This window comes from Cetorhinus maximus, chromosome 3 (assembly GCF_964194155.1).
Source record: "Cetorhinus maximus chromosome 3, sCetMax3.hap1.1, whole genome shotgun sequence".
Taxonomy (NCBI): Eukaryota; Metazoa; Chordata; class Chondrichthyes; order Lamniformes; family Cetorhinidae; genus Cetorhinus; species Cetorhinus maximus.
The window spans coordinates 54,439,162-54,458,006 of record NC_135881.1 but is presented as its reverse complement, the minus strand read 5'-3'; the positions used below and the strand labels follow the sequence as shown (position 1 = coordinate 54,458,006).

The 18,845-nt window shown below is 43.0% G+C and overlaps 1 protein-coding gene across 1 annotated transcript in view; it reads left to right on the top strand.

Annotated features, from left to right (window-relative positions):
- malrd1 (MAM and LDL receptor class A domain containing 1) overlaps positions 1-7,372 on the top strand; it is a 314,776-nt gene extending 307,404 nt beyond the window's left edge. Inside the window, exons 29-30 of the mRNA XM_078535594.1 lie at positions 1,048-1,113; positions 7,132-7,372. Of these exons, the coding sequence (XP_078391720.1) occupies positions 1,048-1,113; positions 7,132-7,242 (177 nt within the window). The 3' untranslated portion in view covers positions 7,243-7,372. The remainder of the gene's footprint in view (positions 1-1,047; positions 1,114-7,131) is intronic.
- The last annotated feature ends 11,473 nt before the right edge of the window (positions 7,373-18,845 follow it).

Genomic DNA, 18,845 nt, shown 5'->3' with positions numbered 1-18,845 from the left:
TTTAATAAAATTGATAACTCTTTTATTTTAAATGGGTTGTCAGCTTTGTTAAAATGTCAAATGTTGGTATGTCTGTCCTAGGTGCGATGTTATCATTGACTGTTTAAGGAAGTTAAGTGAGTGTCAGCAAATAAATAATTAACCCACTGACTGTCATTTCAGCTGTCGATATTGCTTTTGCTTCATAATGTTGGGTTCATACTTCATCAAGGCAGTTCTCCGCTCATTATTACAACTAAATTCAACATGTAAAATAAGTAAGCAATATTTCCAACCATAAATTTTGTTAAAATCAATCATAGTTCTTTGCAAAGGCTTGAATTAAAAGGAAAGGCTCTCATGGTGGGTACAGGCTAACTATATTGCCTAGCCCCAGAAATCAAATATTGGCTTTCTCCTCAGTTTGCATTTGAGGCTCTACAATGGGACCTTATTCTGTCCCTTTCTCCAGCTTCGGATGACTATCTAGTAATCCCTGCTGGAATGTGAGCAGGTATGGATGTTTCAGGAGGGCAGGGTGAGAGTTTGCTATGGTGCCATGCATGCACAATAAGCATCTGGCGATCACTGTTTAGGCTTCCGTGTGAAAAGTATTCAGAGGGCCATAACTGCCTAGGGAAGTGCAGCCAAACAAGTACCTGTGCCTTTGGGAGAGGAAGGGAGAAAATTGAAAGAAAAAGCGGGGTCCCTGAAGGTAAAACATGCTGTCTAATGCCATTGGCTTGTATCAGGTTAACAAAATAAAATCTATGCATCCTTACATTAAATCAAAATCTACAGGATACTAATAACCCTAATTACAACTGGCAGGGTACATGGAAAAAAATACCCCAAAAAAGTCTTAGTTAAGGCTTGCTAAGTTCACAAGACAAATGTTTCTTTCTGTATGAATGGTATCCTGGGATTTGTCCAGTTTTATTCAATAAAATTGTGATTAGTCATGTTGTTCTGTGGTGTTTGTTTTCCTGACAGTTCTCAGTGTGAAACCATGTAATGTAACTGACTGTTTGCCAAAGTTGTGTCACTCCAGTGTGCTTTCTTTTTCAGTTTGCAGTGGACGACCTTTTGACTAGTCTGGCTATCAGTGTTTACCCCTGGCACACTTCGTATAAGGTAGGGTCAGATCCAGCTATTGATAAAAGTAGTTTTGCTAAGTTAGGGTAAATAAAACGTTTCATAATTTGCCTCATTACTAGACTGTGGAACAATGATAAAGATGCATAATTGTGTTGCATAAGCTGTTCTGAAAGAATTATAAAAATGAAAGAACATGGAGAGACAGTATAAAATAAAGGGCACTACGCTAAAGGGCTGCAGGAGCAGAAGGACCTGGGTGAATATGTGCATTAATCATTAAAGGTGACAGGACAGGTTGAGAGCAGTTAATAAACCATACAATTCCTAGGCTTTATTAATAGGGGCATAGAGCACAAGAGCAAGGAGGTTATGTTGGACTTTTACAAGACACTAGTTAGACCTCAGCTGGAATATTGCATACCATTCTGGGCACTGCATTTTAGGAAGGATGTGAAGGCATTGGAGAGAGTGCAGAAGAGGTTCATGAGAATGGTTCCAAGGATGGGGAACTTCAGTTATGAAATAAGATTGAAGAAGTTGGGACTCTTTTCCTTGGAGAAAAGAAAGCTGAGAGGAGATTTGATAGAGATATTCAAAATCATGAGAATCACAGAATTTTAACGGCACAGAAGGAGGCCGTTTGGCCCATCGTGTCTGCACCGGTTCTTCAAATGAGCATTATGACCTAGTACCATTGCCCTGCATTTTCCCTGTCCCTGCACATTGTTCTATTCAAATAACCATCTAATGCTCTCTTGAATGCCTCAATTGAACCTGCCTCCACCACATTTCCAGGCAATGCATTCCAGACCTGAACCACTCGTGTGAAAAAGGTTTTTCTCACGTTACATTTGCTTCTTTTGCAAATCACTTTAAATCTGTGCCCTCTCATTCTTGATCCTTTTACAAGTAGGAACAGTCTCTTCCTATCTACCCTGTCCAGCCCCTTTGTGATTTTGAACATCTCTATCAAATCTCCTTCTTCTCTCCAAGAACAGTCCCAATCTCTCCAAACTATCCTCATAGCTGAAGTTTCTCATCCCTGGAACCATTCTTGTAATCCTCTTCTGCCCTCTCTCCAATGTGTTCACATCCTTCCTATAGTGTGGCACCCAGAACTGTACATAATATTCCAGCTAAGGTCTTATGAGTGTCTTACATAATTTCAGCATAACCTTCCTGCTCTTGTACTCTATGCCCCTATTAATAAAGCCCAGGATATTATATGCTTTATTAACTGCTCTCTCCACCTGCCCTGCCACCTTCAATGATTTATGCGCATATACACCCAGGTCTTTCTGCTCCTGCAACCCCTTCAAAATTTAACCCCTTATTTTATATTGTCTGTCCATGTTTTTCCTACCAAAATGCATCACTTCACACTTCTCCACGTTGAACTTCATCTGCCACCTATCTGCCCACTCCACCAGCTTCTCTATGTCCTTTTGAAGTTCCACACCGTCCTCCTCACAGTTCACAACTCTCCCAAGCTTCGTATCAGCCACAAACTTTGAAATTGCCCCCTGCACACCAAGATCTAAATCATTTATATTAGGAAAAGCAAAGGTCCCAATACCGACTCCTGAGGAACTCCACTACGAACCCTCCTCCAGCCCGAAAAATATCCATTGACCATTACTCTCTGCTTCCTATTTTTCATCCAATCCACTTTGCTACTGTCCCTGTTATTTTATTTCATGAGCTATAACTTTTCTCACAAGTCTATTGTGTAGCACTGTATCAAATGCCTTTTGAAAGTCCATGTGCACCACATCAACAGCATTGCCCTCATGGACCTTTCCTGTTACCTCTTCAAAAAACTCCAGCAAGTTAGTTAAACACGGTTTCCCCTTTAGAAATCCATGCTGGCTCTTCCTTATCAACCCATATTTTTCCACGTGACTACTAATTCTATCCCAAACAGTTTTTCTGGAATCTTGCCCACCACTGGAGTTAAACTGACTAATCTATAATTGCTGAGCTTATCCTTACAACCTTTTTTGAACAAGGGCGTAATGTTTGCAATTCTCCAGTCCTCTGGCCCCACCCCTGAGTCTAGGGAAGACTGAAAGATTATGGCCAGTGCCCCTGCCATTTCTATTTTCACTTCCTTCAATATCCTTGGATGCATCTCATCCAGTCCTGGTGCCTCAACTTTAAGTGCCGACAGTCTATTCAACACCTCCTCCTTATCGATTTTGAACCCTTCGAGTGACAGAGCTTCCAAGTCTGTCATGGCCTGGGTAGCATCTCCCTACTTGGTAAAGATGGATGCAAAGTATTCATTTAAGACCTCAGCCATGGCCCCTTCGTCCATGTGTAAATTCCCTTTTGGGTTCCTGATCGGCCCTACTTCTCCTTTTACCACCCTTTTACTATTTATATGGCTATAGAAGACTTTGGGATTCCCCTTTATGTTGGCTGCCAGTCTTTTCTCATAATCCCTCTTCACTTCTCTAATATGCTTTTTCACCTCCCCTCTGAACCTTCTGTATTCCTCTTGGTTCTCTGTATTTTCTACCTGGCACCTGTCATAAGCACACTTTTTCTTCTTTACCTTAATTTCTATCTCTTTTTTCATCCAGGGAGCTCTGGATTCATTTGCCCTACCTTTCTCTTTCGATGGAATATACCTTGACTGGGCCCGAACCAATTCTTTTTTGAAGGTAACCCATTGTTCAGCTACAGCTTTTCCTGCCAATCTTTCGTTCCAGTCTATCTGGCCCAATTCCGTTCTTGCTCCATCGAAGTTGGCTCTCATCCAGTTAATTATTCTTACTCTGGGTTGCTTATCGCTCTTTTCTATCATCATTCTAAAACATACAATACAACGATCACTGTCTCCTAAATGTTCCCCTACAGACACTTGATCTACTTGTCCCACCTCATTTCCAAGAACTAGGTCCAACCTTGTGTCTTTTCTGGATTGGACACACACTGCTGTAGAAAATTCTCCTGAACACAGTCGAGGAACTCTTGCCCCCTCTCTGCCCTTCACACTACCACTATCCCAGTCTACATTCGGGTAATTAAAGTCACCCGTTATAACTACTCTATAATGCTTGCATCTCTCTGTAATTTCCCTGCAGATTTGTTCTTCTATGTTCTTCTCGCCAATTGGTGGTCTATAGAGCAATGTAATTTGTTCCTTAGCTCTAGCCAAATTGATTCTGTCCTTCAACCCTCTGGGACATCCTCTTTCTCCAGCAGTGCAATGCTCTCCTTAACCAATACCACAACCCCTCCTCCTTTCCTTCCTTTCCTATCTTTTCTGAACGCCTTGTACCTGGGACTATGAGGTGTCTGCACAGAGTAGATAGGGTGAAGTTGTCCCCACTTGTGAAAGAATCAAGGGCGAGAGGGCACAGATTTAAAGTAATTGACAAAAGAAAGCAAAAGTGATATGAGAAAAAGCTTTTTCACACAGCGAGTGGTCAACGTCTGGAATGCATTGCCTGAGAGTGTGGTAGAGACAGGTTCAACTGAGGCATTCAAGAGGGAATTAGATGATTATTTGAAAAGAAACAATCTGCTGGGTTACAGGGAGAAGGTAGGAGAATAGCACTAGGTGAGTTGCTCATTCGGAGAGCCGGTGCAGACACAGTGGGCCAAATGGCTTCCTTCTGCTCTATAACAATTCTGTGATTCTGTGAAATTCAGTTCATTGGGCTTGGCAAGATGATGTTACTAAATGTTACCACACATTGCTAGATACCTCAGATCCATAAATTACTTTATATTGAAATGAAAAGAGGTTTCAAATCTGCTTTCCTAACATTTTCCAAAATTTGAGAAACATTGGGTTGAATTTTCCCATTCAAGTCAGGAGTCTGATGTCGAGCTGATTTCTGGGTTGAGAACCTGTATGTGAACTTGAAGAGACATTGGACATTCCTGCGGGAGTCAGTTAAGAAGCTGCCTCCAGTAAAATTGTGAGGAGGTGGGAACACATCAGGAAGTCAACCCAATTCACTTCTTTTGCCATTCTCCCAGCACCGCCCTCCTCCACCTCCAAACCTCCCCCATGGTGTTGGGAAAATTCCCCCACACTGCATGCAAAGGTTGATGGTACTGATTTGTTCTATAATAAATGGGTTATGACACAGTGACTTCATTAGAAAATGAGAAATTAGAAAACACCACTTCCTACCTTCTGGCACTCTGAATAACTACTCTTTACTCTCATTTTTCTGCTTTCTGCCTTGAAGCCAGCTAGCAATCCATTTTGCCACTTGTCCCCTGATTCCACATTCTCTTAACTTATTCATGATATATTATGGGGTACTTTATCAAAGACCTTTGAAAATCCAGATAAACCACATCCACTGCACTACCATTGTCTATTCTCTCGTACCTCTTCAAAAAATTCAGTAAGGTTGGTCAGGAAGATTTTCCCTTTTGAAATCCATGTTGACTATTCATTATTATATTTTTCATTTCTAGGTGTTCTTCTATTCTATCCTTTAATAAGGATTTCATTATTTTACTTCCACTGACGTTAAGCTGCCAATATAGGTTCTGTTCCTCTACTTAAGTATAGAAATGACATTAGCTCAGTGCTAGTCCTCAGGCACTACACCTTTTCTAATGAATTCTTAAATATTAACAGTAATGCCTCTGCTATCTCTTTCTTACATTGTTTTAAAATATGGATACAATACATCTGGGCCAGGGGTTTTATCCTTTTTGAGTTTGTTTAGTTTATTCAATACATTCTTTTAATTTATTTAAATGCACTTATATCATCACTCTTCTCATCATTCAGTGTCATGTATAACTGTTCTATCTCCTTGGTAAATACCAAAACAAAAGACTTATTTAATATTTCTGCCATCTCTCCATCATTACTTATGCAATTATCCTGTCTAGCCATTAATGGTCCTATTCCCATTAAAACCCTTCTTTTTTATTGATGTGCCTGTATAATATTTTACTATCTTGCTTTATGTTCCTTGATAATTTAATTTCATTGTTCCTCTTTGCCGTCCCAATTGTTTTTTTCACTTTTCTTCTAATCTTTTTGCATGCTCTCTTATCATGCACTCCTCTGCTTTCTGTGTTCTTAATGTATGCCTCTTCTCTCATCCTCAATTGTCCCCTTATGTCTTTATTCATCCATGGATTCCTACTGGTATTTGGCTTGTTCATTCCATTTAGAATAATATATTTTTCCTGTAGCCAGTTGAACACAGTTCCCATTGTTGTTCTTATTCATTGTTCGCCCAATATTGTTACCCATTTTATTTTCCCAAGTTCTATTCTCAGTCCCTCAAAATCAGCATTCCACTAATCTATTAACCTGGTTTTCATCATACTTATGTCTTTCTCTATCATTGTCATAAAGCATATTATAGTCACTATTGTCTAGATGTTTCCCTACTTTTACTTGTCTGCTCTGGTTCATTCCCCATCACTAGATCCAATAACGAATCCTCCCATGTGTGGAATTATGGAGTGATTAAAATCAGGGTGAAGAAGCCAAAATTAGATGAACATAGATATCTCGGAGAGTTTTGGGGCTGGTGGAGATTACAGAGATGGTGAGGGGTGGGGGTGCTGGTGCTTTGCTGGGTGGTGGGTGAGGCCATGGAGAGATTTGAAAACAAGAATGAGAACTTTAAAACCAAGATGTTGCTTGGCCAGGAGCCAATATAGATTTGTGAGGGTATGGGTGGTGGTTCATTGTGTGCAAGTTGGGGCACAGGCAGCAGAATTTTGAACGACCTCAATTATACAGAGGGTAGAATGTAGGAGAATAGTTAAGACTAGGGCAGATGAGCTGAGGCACGGTAAAATCATGCGATGTTATAGATGTGGAAAATAGACAGCCTCAGTGATGGCACGAATATGTGGTCAGTAGCTCACCTCAGGGTCAAATATGACACCAAGGTTGCAAATGGCCTAAAGTACAGCAAATGGTGAGAAGCTCATGAAAGAAAAGAATACAGATTTTAGGTGTAGCACATTGTCCCTATATTGGTACAGGCCAGAAGATAATGCAAGAAAAAAATGTTTTTAAGTACTAAGTTTGGCATTCCTTGTTCATTTTTACAGGCGTTTTCCAATGAATCAACTGCACCCACTTCCTTTTCCAACCCTCTGTATGAAGATAAAAGAGGGAACAGGGAAGCATCAGCAGAAATAATTGAAATTGTGCAAATGTAATCAAATGATTTCTAGAAACATTTAAAAATACGTGCCTATAAAATTGTGAATCCCAGAGCTATGTTAAATAAGTGATTCTGATGTTCAAGACTGTCTTTATGATTCTTACTACAATAAAAATAATGCCTTTCTGACAACACCCATAAGAATGCTCATTCTGCACGAATAAATAAGTTAAAATTTTTTGTAAACTTTTGTAAGTTTTGTAAACTTCTCTATCTGAAATCATTAGGTAAGAATGTTGCATTTGTGCACATCTATGCAATAGGAGCTGTGACTATTTAATTAGCTTGAATGTAAAGGTTTCCCTTGCTGATCGTAAACTGAATTGATGTCATGTTTAATGTGAGCAAAGAGGACCATGTGCTGTAGTACATATGGAAGGCGTCATTAAGATAGAGGCTAGAGTAAAATAAAACTGTCAAATGACACAGTTCTGAAAAAATATATTGTTAAATGTATTCAAGGTGAAGCTGATTGGATAGCAATTTTACAAAATCAGCATATTTCTCTATTTACTGCAATGTGTCAAATTGCATTGTTGCTTAATGTGCCCCATTGGGCCATCAACATCTCCTTAGCACCAACTGTATGTGTATCTGGTCATTTTCAATACTCATAGTCAATCCCCAGATTCCCAACTCACCCATTTTACATTGCGTTTTCTATCCTTCTGCCCATTTTATGACCTGCTCAGGCAATCTTGTGTTCCTTATTATCATAAGGCATCCTGCCCACTACGGCCTTTTACTGAGTGCCTGCCTCTTCTCCACTTCCCATTTTCCCTGCTTGTTTTGACTTGGTTCATGACCTCAACCAAGCTCACCCAGCAAGAACAGGGCCGGTGATCTGACAAAAGTATGAACGTTAACTGCAATTTTAACTTTAGAGCTGACTCAGGCAGCAAATGCACCCACCAGTAACAGGCAGAAACATCACGAATAAATTTAAATCAATGTATCTTGATGTCAATAGAACCCTGAAACAATTTTAACTGGGCAGTCAGAAGTCCTGCCTCGTAGCCAATCCTGTCAGTAAAAGCTATCAGGAATGGTTTCAGAAACTGAGTGACATAGCAGCATAAACAAATTACCTCAAATGCTAGAAATCTGAAATAACAACAGAAAATGCTAGAAATTATCAGCAGGTCAGGCAGCCTCTGTGAGGGGAGAAACAGAGTTAACATTTCAGGTCGATGGCATTTCATCAGAACAGATCATGGACTTGATTGGTTAACTCTGCATCTCTCACCATAGATGTCCTAAGACCTGCTGACATGACAGGAAGCTACGTTTCAAAGGGCGTGCAATTCTGGCACCTGAGTCATTAAGATTCTTATGTCGTTATGGCTGGTGCATATCCAAGGCAGCCCTGAGCTGCCAGTTTGCTTTTTTCTAATTTCTTTCTGCCGTTACTTATCCTCATTAAGCACCTACTGCTTAACATAACTGCTGTAATCACTTCACTAAGATTGAGATCATCCATTCAGCCACTCTTACTGTGTCATTCTCTTCACCTTATCCACAAAGCCTTTCCCATGGACCCCACTGTGGGGGCGGGCCCGACACGCCAATGCATAAAATGACATGCCATGACGTCAGGCGTGCGTCCTGACATCATCGTGTGCCATCACGATATTTCGTTTGTCGTGCATGCGCCGGAGTCAGCTGCACGCTCGCCGAAATGTAAATGGCCTATTAAGGCCATTAAGAAATCAATTGAGCCACTTGAGAATGCTGCCCATCCAACCTTAAGGTTGGCGGGTAGACAGAAAGCCCAAGCCGCCTTCGCGAGTGGAATGAGGTTTCCTGAAGCTTTATTAAATAAATAAATTGATTTTCATAAACATAAAAACATGTCCCCACTCGTGACACATGAGGGGACATGTTTAAATAGATTTTTAAATCAATTCTTTAATTATTTTAATATCCATGCAATCTCCCTGATGCAGTTCTGTGCCTTAGGGAGATTAGCGCTGGCCCTGACTCTCCCTCCTTTTTAAGTGGCCTGCCCACGTAAAATTGTGGCGCAGAGCTGATCATGGTCGGTGAATGGCTCCACGCCCTCCCCTGTCCACTCCTTCCCAGCCCGCCCATCATATGAAAAATCCTGGCCCTAATTTCTGATCAATCTCCCCTCATTTCATCTCTGAGCTCACCTTCTCCAAGACAGTTATTGCCTACTCTCTTGACCCTATTTCCACTGACCATCCAATTTCCCTTCCTGACCCCCGTACTATATCTGACATTGAAAACAGTGCCCTCTCCTCAGGCACTGTTCCTCTGCAAATCATCATCCCCTTCTCAAAAAAATCTACCTTTGAAAGTTAAGAATTGATTTGAAGGTGAGGAGGGACCAGAAGAAAGAAGGACACAACACACTGTAGCTAAAGAGGCCAGGGAGTAGCTCATCAAGTAGCTTCCTCAATTCCTTTGCCTGGAAAGGAAAAAAAACCCTCAGCATCAACAGTCCTTTTTCTCCTTTCACCACTCCCTTCATTTTGCAGTAAAGAAAATTGAAACTATTCAACCAACCTCTGCATCAGTGACATTCTAACAATGCAGACTTAGAAGTTGTAATGAAATAAACTACAGACCAAAGTGCCAAATATGTTAAAGATGTTGATTTTAATTCCAACTACAATATTGCAATGAATTCTTTCCTCATCCAAATAATTAAGCTGTGGTGCTTTTCTTAACAGAAAGTTTACTCACTCTACTCTGCCATTGGCTTCAGCAGTGTTCGTGGAAGATTGCTGTTGCTCTTGGAACCCGTGAAATGCCCACAATTAATAACTTCTGGGAACTGGGGCCTCAGAGGGCTTGCCTGCACACTGCAGGTCACAGACAAGAGGGGAGCAGAAGAGAGGTGCAGGACACCATACCCTCAACACACTCTGCTGGAAGAAGACTGCAAGATGTCTGCCATTACCTGACATGACAACCTGTGCCTCCTGAGACAATGCTCTTCTAAAATGTCAAGGAAACTGCTCTTCTGACAGTAGACCCTGTGTTGAGGATATGGTATCCTGCTAACTGGTCCAGGTGACCATGCCTTGCCAGTGGCTGACGAAGTCAGCACCTCTGCTTCTTCGAGGGCTGTGCTGGTGATATTTGCAGCACCTTGCAGTCAGTGGCACACAAAAGCATAAGATAGGTGACTGATTGCTTGCTCGCCAAGGTTACCAATTGTGACAACTTTGCCTGTGATTAAGCCAGTCAGGGTGTGCACATGCTCGGGTTTGAGTCTATTGCTGGCTTCCCACAGGTACAGATCATCATCGAATACACACATACATGGAAATCAGGACACACCCAAACCACCCAGGAATATTCACCAACCATAAGGATTTCCACTGCATCACTGTGCAGCTGGTGTGCAGCCACATAAAGATCTTTATACAAGCGTGCACAAGATTTCTGGGGCAGCAGCCATGATGTTTTCATCCTGCGGCAGTCCAACCTGGCTGATTTATTTGCAGATTTAACGGGTGACTGCTCGGAGACAAGGGTTACTACCCCTTTAAAACATGTCTGATAATGCCTCTCAGACCTTGTAGAATAATGTCCAAGAGCACTACAATCAACATCATATCACCATCGATGTGTCACCACACAAGCCATTGTCATGCTGAAGATGCACTTTAGGTCTGGAGGCACACACCAGTTCAGTCTCAGGAATAATCATGGTGTGCTGCCCTCTGCGCAACATTGCACAGCAACAAGTTTTGCACCTACAGCAGCATCAAGTTGCTGAGTGCAGCTCATCTTCAGAGGAATCCAAGGAGGAGGAGGAAGATAATGATGAGGAAGACAAATGCAATGGGGGCAAAGCACCGCCTGTGCTGCACATTGCTGCCAAAATGCCAGGGATGCCATAAGTATTGTGAGATTTACTTTTTTCTACTAGTGGACCCTTCTGACACCCATACCCAGCAGCTACATTTCATCTTGCAGATAATCAAGCATCCCTTTCACATTCACCCATTGGTCATTGTCAGTTCAAGCCTTTCCATTCTTCATGAAGCAACATACAAGGCCACTTGCTAGCAAGTAACCAAAAATAGACAACTTGTGCAAAAGAATTAGATTTATGTGCTCTAAGTAATGAGCAGAAACTTAATGATATAATAATGTTAGGTACATCTGTATGAGTACACTGTGCAACTACAAATCTTTAATCTTCCTTCTCCTAATGTTCCTACGTAGTGTAACCCCTGTGGCTTCAGCAGAGCTAGATGCAGGCTGCTCATATATCTGTTCTAACTATTGCTCTTGGCCGAGGTCCCCTGGGTTTTAGAGCTAAAGACTGCTCCATCTGCACCTGTGCAAAGGCAGACTTGGCCATCGAAATACAAAGCAGCATATCGAGTACTGGCTGAGAGGGGCCAATGGGGGAGAAGTCGAAGCACTAGGGCAGCAAGGACTCATTTAATTGCTGCATTTGATGTTCCACTCTATCCATGCAAGAAGATATCATCATGGTGCCGTGCGGTATTGGACCACTTATTGTCATGCCCAGAAGACATGAAGGAATAATAAAATTATTTTTAAAATATAGACAAAGGCTATTGTGAGCCTGACTATGGCTCACAAAAGAGAAATTTCTAGCCTTCAGGAAACAGCAAGGATCTCGTTATCGGTAATGTCCCCTGTGTACACAGAAATCAAATTCAAAGAAAATGCACAAAGGCCCTTTACATTTCTAAGGCAGAGCTCTGGCCATTGGAGACAATTCATCTGCAAGGACAAAGAGACCCTGAAACCACTGTAACTCATTAATGAATACAACATTAACCATCTCAAGAATTCAGACCAGGAATATACATCCTTCGTCCAAACCAAGGGGAAGAAATGGAAGTTAAATCGCATGACCCCAACCCCCACCCCCCCTCAAGCTGATAGAACCCGTAACATTGTCTGGTGGAGCTGAATCCAGGCAGTCAGCCACCTTGCATCAACAAAACAGCAGCAGAAGCAGATCGCTGTCCAGGTTTAAATTTCCTGGCCATCATCTACATTATTTTCTACTGGAATGTATGAACTTATGTACCAGTCCCTACAGCAAAACTGATTCATCTCTATGTACTTCTCCCATCATGGGAGTCAGCACTACTGGAAAAGTAGATCCGCATCAGCTTCAGCCAGCTAACCTCTCTGAAGGAATACACCATTAGACTTTTGATTCTGGACTCTGGATTCACATGAAACAATAATTCTTATTTTGTCTGTGGTCTTTGCCCTGTATCTCTTTCTTTCCCTTATCCTTCTTTTAATATGTGAATGTACCAGGGGCTACATTGCAAACCCCCTTCCCACATTTTTGCCCCCTTCCCACAATTTTGAGTATGAGTAAAATAAACGAACCCTCTGATTTTATCCTATTTCGAATTTGCTGTGGGGTTATTTATAGAGGATTGGATCATTCTAAAAACTCAAGGGTTGGGGAAAATACGTCACCACTTATAAAGGGGAAATCAAAAATCAAAAACACCTTTCTGTTTACAGATGGGTGGTGAGAGGAGAAATCAGATCTGTTTTAAATTAAATCCCCTCCCGTCCATAACAGAAATGCATGAGGCGACTCCTCCAATCTCTCTTCGATTGTGGACAATGTGCTTGGAATACTTATCAGTACTTTAGACTCTCTCTGATGCTGCCCAATGATTACCCACTTCAATGATGGCCCCTGGAACACAGCATCTGTATCCAGCTGAGCAGAGTTTCAAGAGGGCTGCGCCCTCTGACTCAGGGTATCCCTCACTCTACCATCCACTCTTGCTCATTTGTGAAGTGAGATTCATGAGGTGAAAACCCAACTATCTTACTTATTGGTCCTGCTAAAGTGGGAGTATATGAACTGGTGCATGCTCTGCATGAGTCACGTGATGGTGCACCCTTAGAATGATTGAGTTCCTCTGTGGAATTGTCCTCCATAACCTCCATCAGCTCTGACTGCATGTGTGAAAGCCCTGTGGGAGATAAAAGAAATGGATGAGTATTGGCAAGGTACGAAGTTGCGACTTCTCATTATGAACCTTGTTATATTTCACTCGCTATTGATATCAAGTCGACATAATTGGGTGCCGGATTACATGTGACTTATGGTAATGGAACAAAAATTATGTTTTTGTACATAACTGCAATAAATCTGTGACATATTTGATGTAAGAACTGTTCAGTGTTTAGTTCTCTTATATAAGAATTGGGAACAGGTAGAGTGCTATCAATGGTAATCAGGATTAGGGTCTAGATTGAAAGTTGTGAAGATCAAAGATTTCCAGATGAAATGTTTTATTCATCTATAATGAATGCCAAATGAGTCTGTCTCTGAACTGTTCAACAGCTACTGCACCTATTTTACAAGTTTCACAATACAAGCAGCGTCATCATCAGGTTCTCTGGCTTCCTCTAGGACATCGATCATGTGTTCTTTCTTGATGACAAACTTGTGAAGCACACAGCCTTTCACGACATTTCGCAAGACAGTGCAGTACACATACTGCAAAGCACCCTTGGCATGTCAACATACTGAATCTTAAGCTGCCTAATGGCTTGCTCAATTCTTATTATTGCCTTCATCTGCAGAATTGGTGGTTCTATGAAAAGACGTGATGAGCCATGCTGATCACCCAGCAGCCAAGCTAACTATTGTCCCTGTGTTGAAAATAGAGCTGATGAAGAATAAAGGCTCCGAATATACCATGAATTCAGCTGAAATAAGCGGTACTTGCCATTGCAAATGAGCTGCACATTTAGCGACTGGATGTCTTCGCAGTTCATATAAATATGGGTGGAATAGTCCCAGATTTGTACTAGGGAAAAAGGGCGTTTTACCTGCCGGCTGCAATGGCGGCTTTTCGCAGCATATTGACCCAATCACGGCATGTCCTCCTCATTAATAAGCATTCTCAGGAAACACGCCGGATCACTGACTCTGATTCGCCCACCCACCGTCACCTCAGGCATTCAGTAATCCAGGCGCCATATATAAAGGGCACCCCTGCACAGAGCTAACTCTCTCTGAGGCATCAGAAACTGGTGGAAAGTCATGGCTGCCAAAGGGAGGAAACATGCTGCCCCTAAATTTAGTGACACCTCCCTCGGATGCCCACTGGACGCTGTGGAGGTCACCATGAAGCCCTCTACCCCTGCTCTGGGCATAGACCAGCCAGCAAGATCACTGATCCTGCATGGGAGGCGTTGGCAGCAGTGGTCAGTGCCAACACCTTGCAAAAGAGGACAGCCACCCAGTGCCGAAAGAGAATGAATGACCTCCTTTGTTCCCCCAGGGTATGTCACTCTTCTCATTACTCTCAACTCACATACTTACAAGCCCATCACACATCTACAAGGATCTCACTCACTGCCAGCTCATCACTGCCAGGGACATCACCATTCACTCTCTCACACACACACCTTCATCTGCCCTGTGGATCGTGCCCTCATTCTGTCCATGGCACCACCCACACAGGCCGGGCATACTTATCATCTGGCCTGCTTACACTCTTTCCATCTGTATTCATGCAGGACAAGCTGGCACACAACAAAAAAGGAGAGGTTGCACACTGGTGGAGAATGTCTGACATCAAGGTCCTTACGGACTTTGAAAATAGAGTCATCCAGCTGGCCCTCAACGACCTGGACCATTCCTGTGCTGACAGCGAGGTCAGCAGTGCTCAACCAAATGAGGATCCAGCAGTGCAACATCCATCAGACAACCATGCTGTGAGTCAGTTCCTCTGTTCCGCAGTCCCCTGCCATGCTCTAATTATCTCTCCTTGCTTTCGCAGGCAGATCTGGGAAGCATCTGAAGGGGTCTATGAGCCAGATCCTCAACTCAAGCCCTGAAGGTACCTCGGAAGAAGAATCTGTTGACACCCTAATTGAAGACCTCAGTGGGACTTAGTTTCCTGGTAGCCTCAGGGTCACAATCTGATGAGCACATTGCACTGTCTGATCCACAGCAGTCGGCGCGGCAGGGACTTCCCAGGTTTCCAGCACTCGGAAGGCTGCTGGGGGCCATAAATCTGCTGAGTCCAAGTCAGATGAGGAGCCTCTGGACCCAGTCATACCTCAGTTGCTGGAGCTGCAAAGGAGAACTCAGGAACATTAGGGAGGGATATCCGCTGCACTCCTCAGATTTCAAGGCACAATGGAGGAATCAGGCTGAGGTGATAGCACCAGCATGCCAACGCACCATGACTCTGTGATGTCCAGCCCACCCGAATCCCCTCAATCGCCAGCTGCCTGGACCTGTTAATGGCCAACTTGGCCACACAGTTGTGCAGCCTGGACATGGGTGTTAATCATTTGCACTTAATGTTTACTATTGTAAATAAACTCTCAAAAATGTCTCCTTGCCTATGGCTCCTTGTTATTTTGAGCAGTGTTCATGCCACTCAGATGTGAAACCTAGGTTCCTGCAAATGATCAAGGCAGGTGTATCAGCCCAAGGCCTCTTCCCTTGTAACCTTCAGACCAAAGTGATGGTCCAGCTTCACACTCACTGGACACATTACTGATGCCTGCACTTCGATGGTGCTTGTCATTGCTGCCAGAATGTCATGGGCAGGCGTCTGAGTTCCATCATTCTCTCTGTGTGCTCCCAGCACCTTAGCAGTGGGGCTGCCCCACCCCCATCTCTTCAGCATCTGTGATCAGTGATGCTGTGCTCCTGAAGGTGTCAGGTGCTGAAGGCTGACAAAGGATCAGGTGCATTTAAAGTTTTACAGCTGCGTCTCCATGATACGAGCCTGATCACAGAGCACAAGGGAGCTGCCCTCAGCCAGACAGGAGTCGGACATTCACAGAGGCTATGTGAAGATCTATGGAGAGTGCATGTTTATCATCATCCTCCTGGAATCTATCGACTATTAGGACCTCCGCTGAGTCTCCATGACATAAGCCTGACCACTGAGGGTATATGCACTGCCATCAGCCGCACAGGAGCTAAACGTTCACAGATACAAGGTAAGGATGTCAGGATTGTCCTCACTGCATCTTGTAATCATCCTCCACAAATCTAGCAGCTATGTGGGCCTCCTGAGCGTGCCTGCCTTGTCTGGCCAGCACGATAGCCTCATCGCCGGCATCCTCACCTTCGAGGACTGCATCACCATCATCCACCTCGACGTCCTCCTCATCAGAGATATGTGCAGCTCATCTGTCTTCTCCTCAGCCAGGCCCTCCCACCTTTGCAGCTCCAGGTTATGCAGTGCACAGCAAGCGACAATAAAGTGTGACACCCTCTGGGGACCGCATTGCAGTGCTCCACCGGGACCTGTCGAGACACCGGAACCTCACTTTCAAAATTCCTGTAGTCCGTTCCACCCAAGTCCAGGTCATGGCATGAGCCTCGTTGTACCGAGGCTCTGCTGCAGTCTGGGACCATGGGGTTGATGTTAGGGGCAGTGTCACATGAGCACAATCAACAGTCCTGAGCAGCATGAGGAATCGAGACAATTCTGAAAAATTTGTAGGCTCTTTCAGTCTGCCATGTGGGAGTTGAATTTCAGGAATTAGCCAATTAGCTATTCTGATAAAACTCCTATGAGGTTCTCTGGAATGAGCCTGTGGGATAAAAATTGAGAGCTGTCATCACTTTCTCTGCCATAGTCAGAGCTGTATGTGCTTGGTTGCAGATTTGACTGTAGCAATAAACAAAGCTCCTCGAAAGGCTCAAACTGAACAGCAGGCTCCCGAGACAAATGTTCTTGGAAAGCTCTCAGAAAGTGTGCCTGGATTGATATATCCTGCTGGATGGGGGCTGCTCTGCTACTGCCTGATTAAGGCTTCCCTGACTGCCTCCTGGTGCTCCTCTTTCTCCTCCTGGGGCATATAGGCCATATAAAGTGGGGAACTGCTAGTGCAGACCTCAGTAATTCTCTTGAAACGCTTTCCTAAACTAATGCAGAATGTAGGCAAAACACCTGGAGTCTTTTCCAAGACATGGCCAAGTGTCCGCAAGCAATCTCAGATGAGTAGTGCTCTCATTAATGAAATGCATCTCCCTTGATGCACAGATCCTGGCAAACATCACCTTTTAAACAAAGTGCACATTCTCAAGGGCCAATGGAGGAGGTCACAGAATTTAGAATGGGAAACATCATTCTGTCCTAACTCTGTCATTTCCTTTTGCTGCTGCCACTGTGAGAATGAGTGCTTCTTCAGTGCACTCTAAAACAGGGCACTCGTGCTGCAGACCATTGGCTCCCTCAGAAAATCCTGACCCTTTAAAAATGTAGTTGCTGACTTTGGTGCTCCCCAACCAGGAAATTTGGGGTCATTTATTTACAGCAATTACACACTTTACAATCTCCTTGATGTCAAAACTCTTCTCTTTCACTGACTCTCAACATAAACTTTAACTTAGAAACACAGTCACTCGTTTCTTCAGTGCTGAAATCCTATCAAGGAGTCTCTGCTTAGCCCAATTTCTCTGCTGGCTTCAGATTGACTGTCGAGTAGCGTAAAATCAGCCATAAGTCAATCATTCAAAAGGCTATGAAGGTGTGCTGAAACAAAAATTATAAGGCATCTCTCAGAATTTCATTAGCTTAACTGTCATTTCAGGCTGGCAGGTTACCAACAATATTTGTCCACAGTGGTACACCTATCAGTTAGAGTGAATTTCAAAGCCTCAGTTACAGTGAATTTCAAAGCCTCCCCTTTCCTGCTGATGTCATGTCCTAATATATTGTAAACGTTTGGTCAATACTTTCAAAACTGGACAGAAACATACAATTAAAATGGCTGCTGCAAATCATGTGACCTTTGGCATTTTGAGTTTCAGACAGTCCTAAGTCTCGAGTGAATACCTATTTAATATGGATATTCACAGCCTTCCAGGGAATTCACTCATTCCTTTGTTCAAGGATGGATCAACACAAAAAGACTATAAAATTTCAGCTGAGCTGACTCTCTGTTTCACCCTGGTTGAAAGGGGACATCAAAATCAATGTGTGTAAGACAGATGTGAATGGATCCTATCAACCTTCATTGTATTATGATGGTTTCCCTCATCCAAACGAGACTGAGTGAATCTCAAGATGTCAAATGACAACACAGGATGATTGGAATCAACACACACATCATCCTTTGTTTGGATGCATGATAAAACTGATAAAACTCCTATGTGATTCTCTGGAATGAGCCCTTGGGATAAAAATTGAGAGCTGTCATCACTTTCTCTGCCATAGTCAGAGCTGTATGTGCTGTGAAGCTTGGTTGCAGATTTGACTGTAGCAATAAACAAAGCTCCTCAAAAGACTCAAACTGAACAGCAGGCTCCCGAGACAAACGTTCTGGGAAACAGGGAACCATTTTTGCTGTCTGTTTTAAAAATCAACTTGAAGCAGAGAGTTCCATTGAACTAGCTACAAGTCATCCGAACAGTCAAGGTAATAAACAGCCATACCTTGGAAGTGGGAGACCCTAACAGAGAGAAGGATTCTCCAACCTGGTCCAACTTTGAGTTCACCTGAGAGCCAACCTCCTGGAAATTCAACTACAAGAAACCTCACAGCTGAGAATCCTTCACTTTACCAGACTTCAACTTTAAAGCATCAATCTCATCCAAAAAACTACAGGCCTACCAAAAAA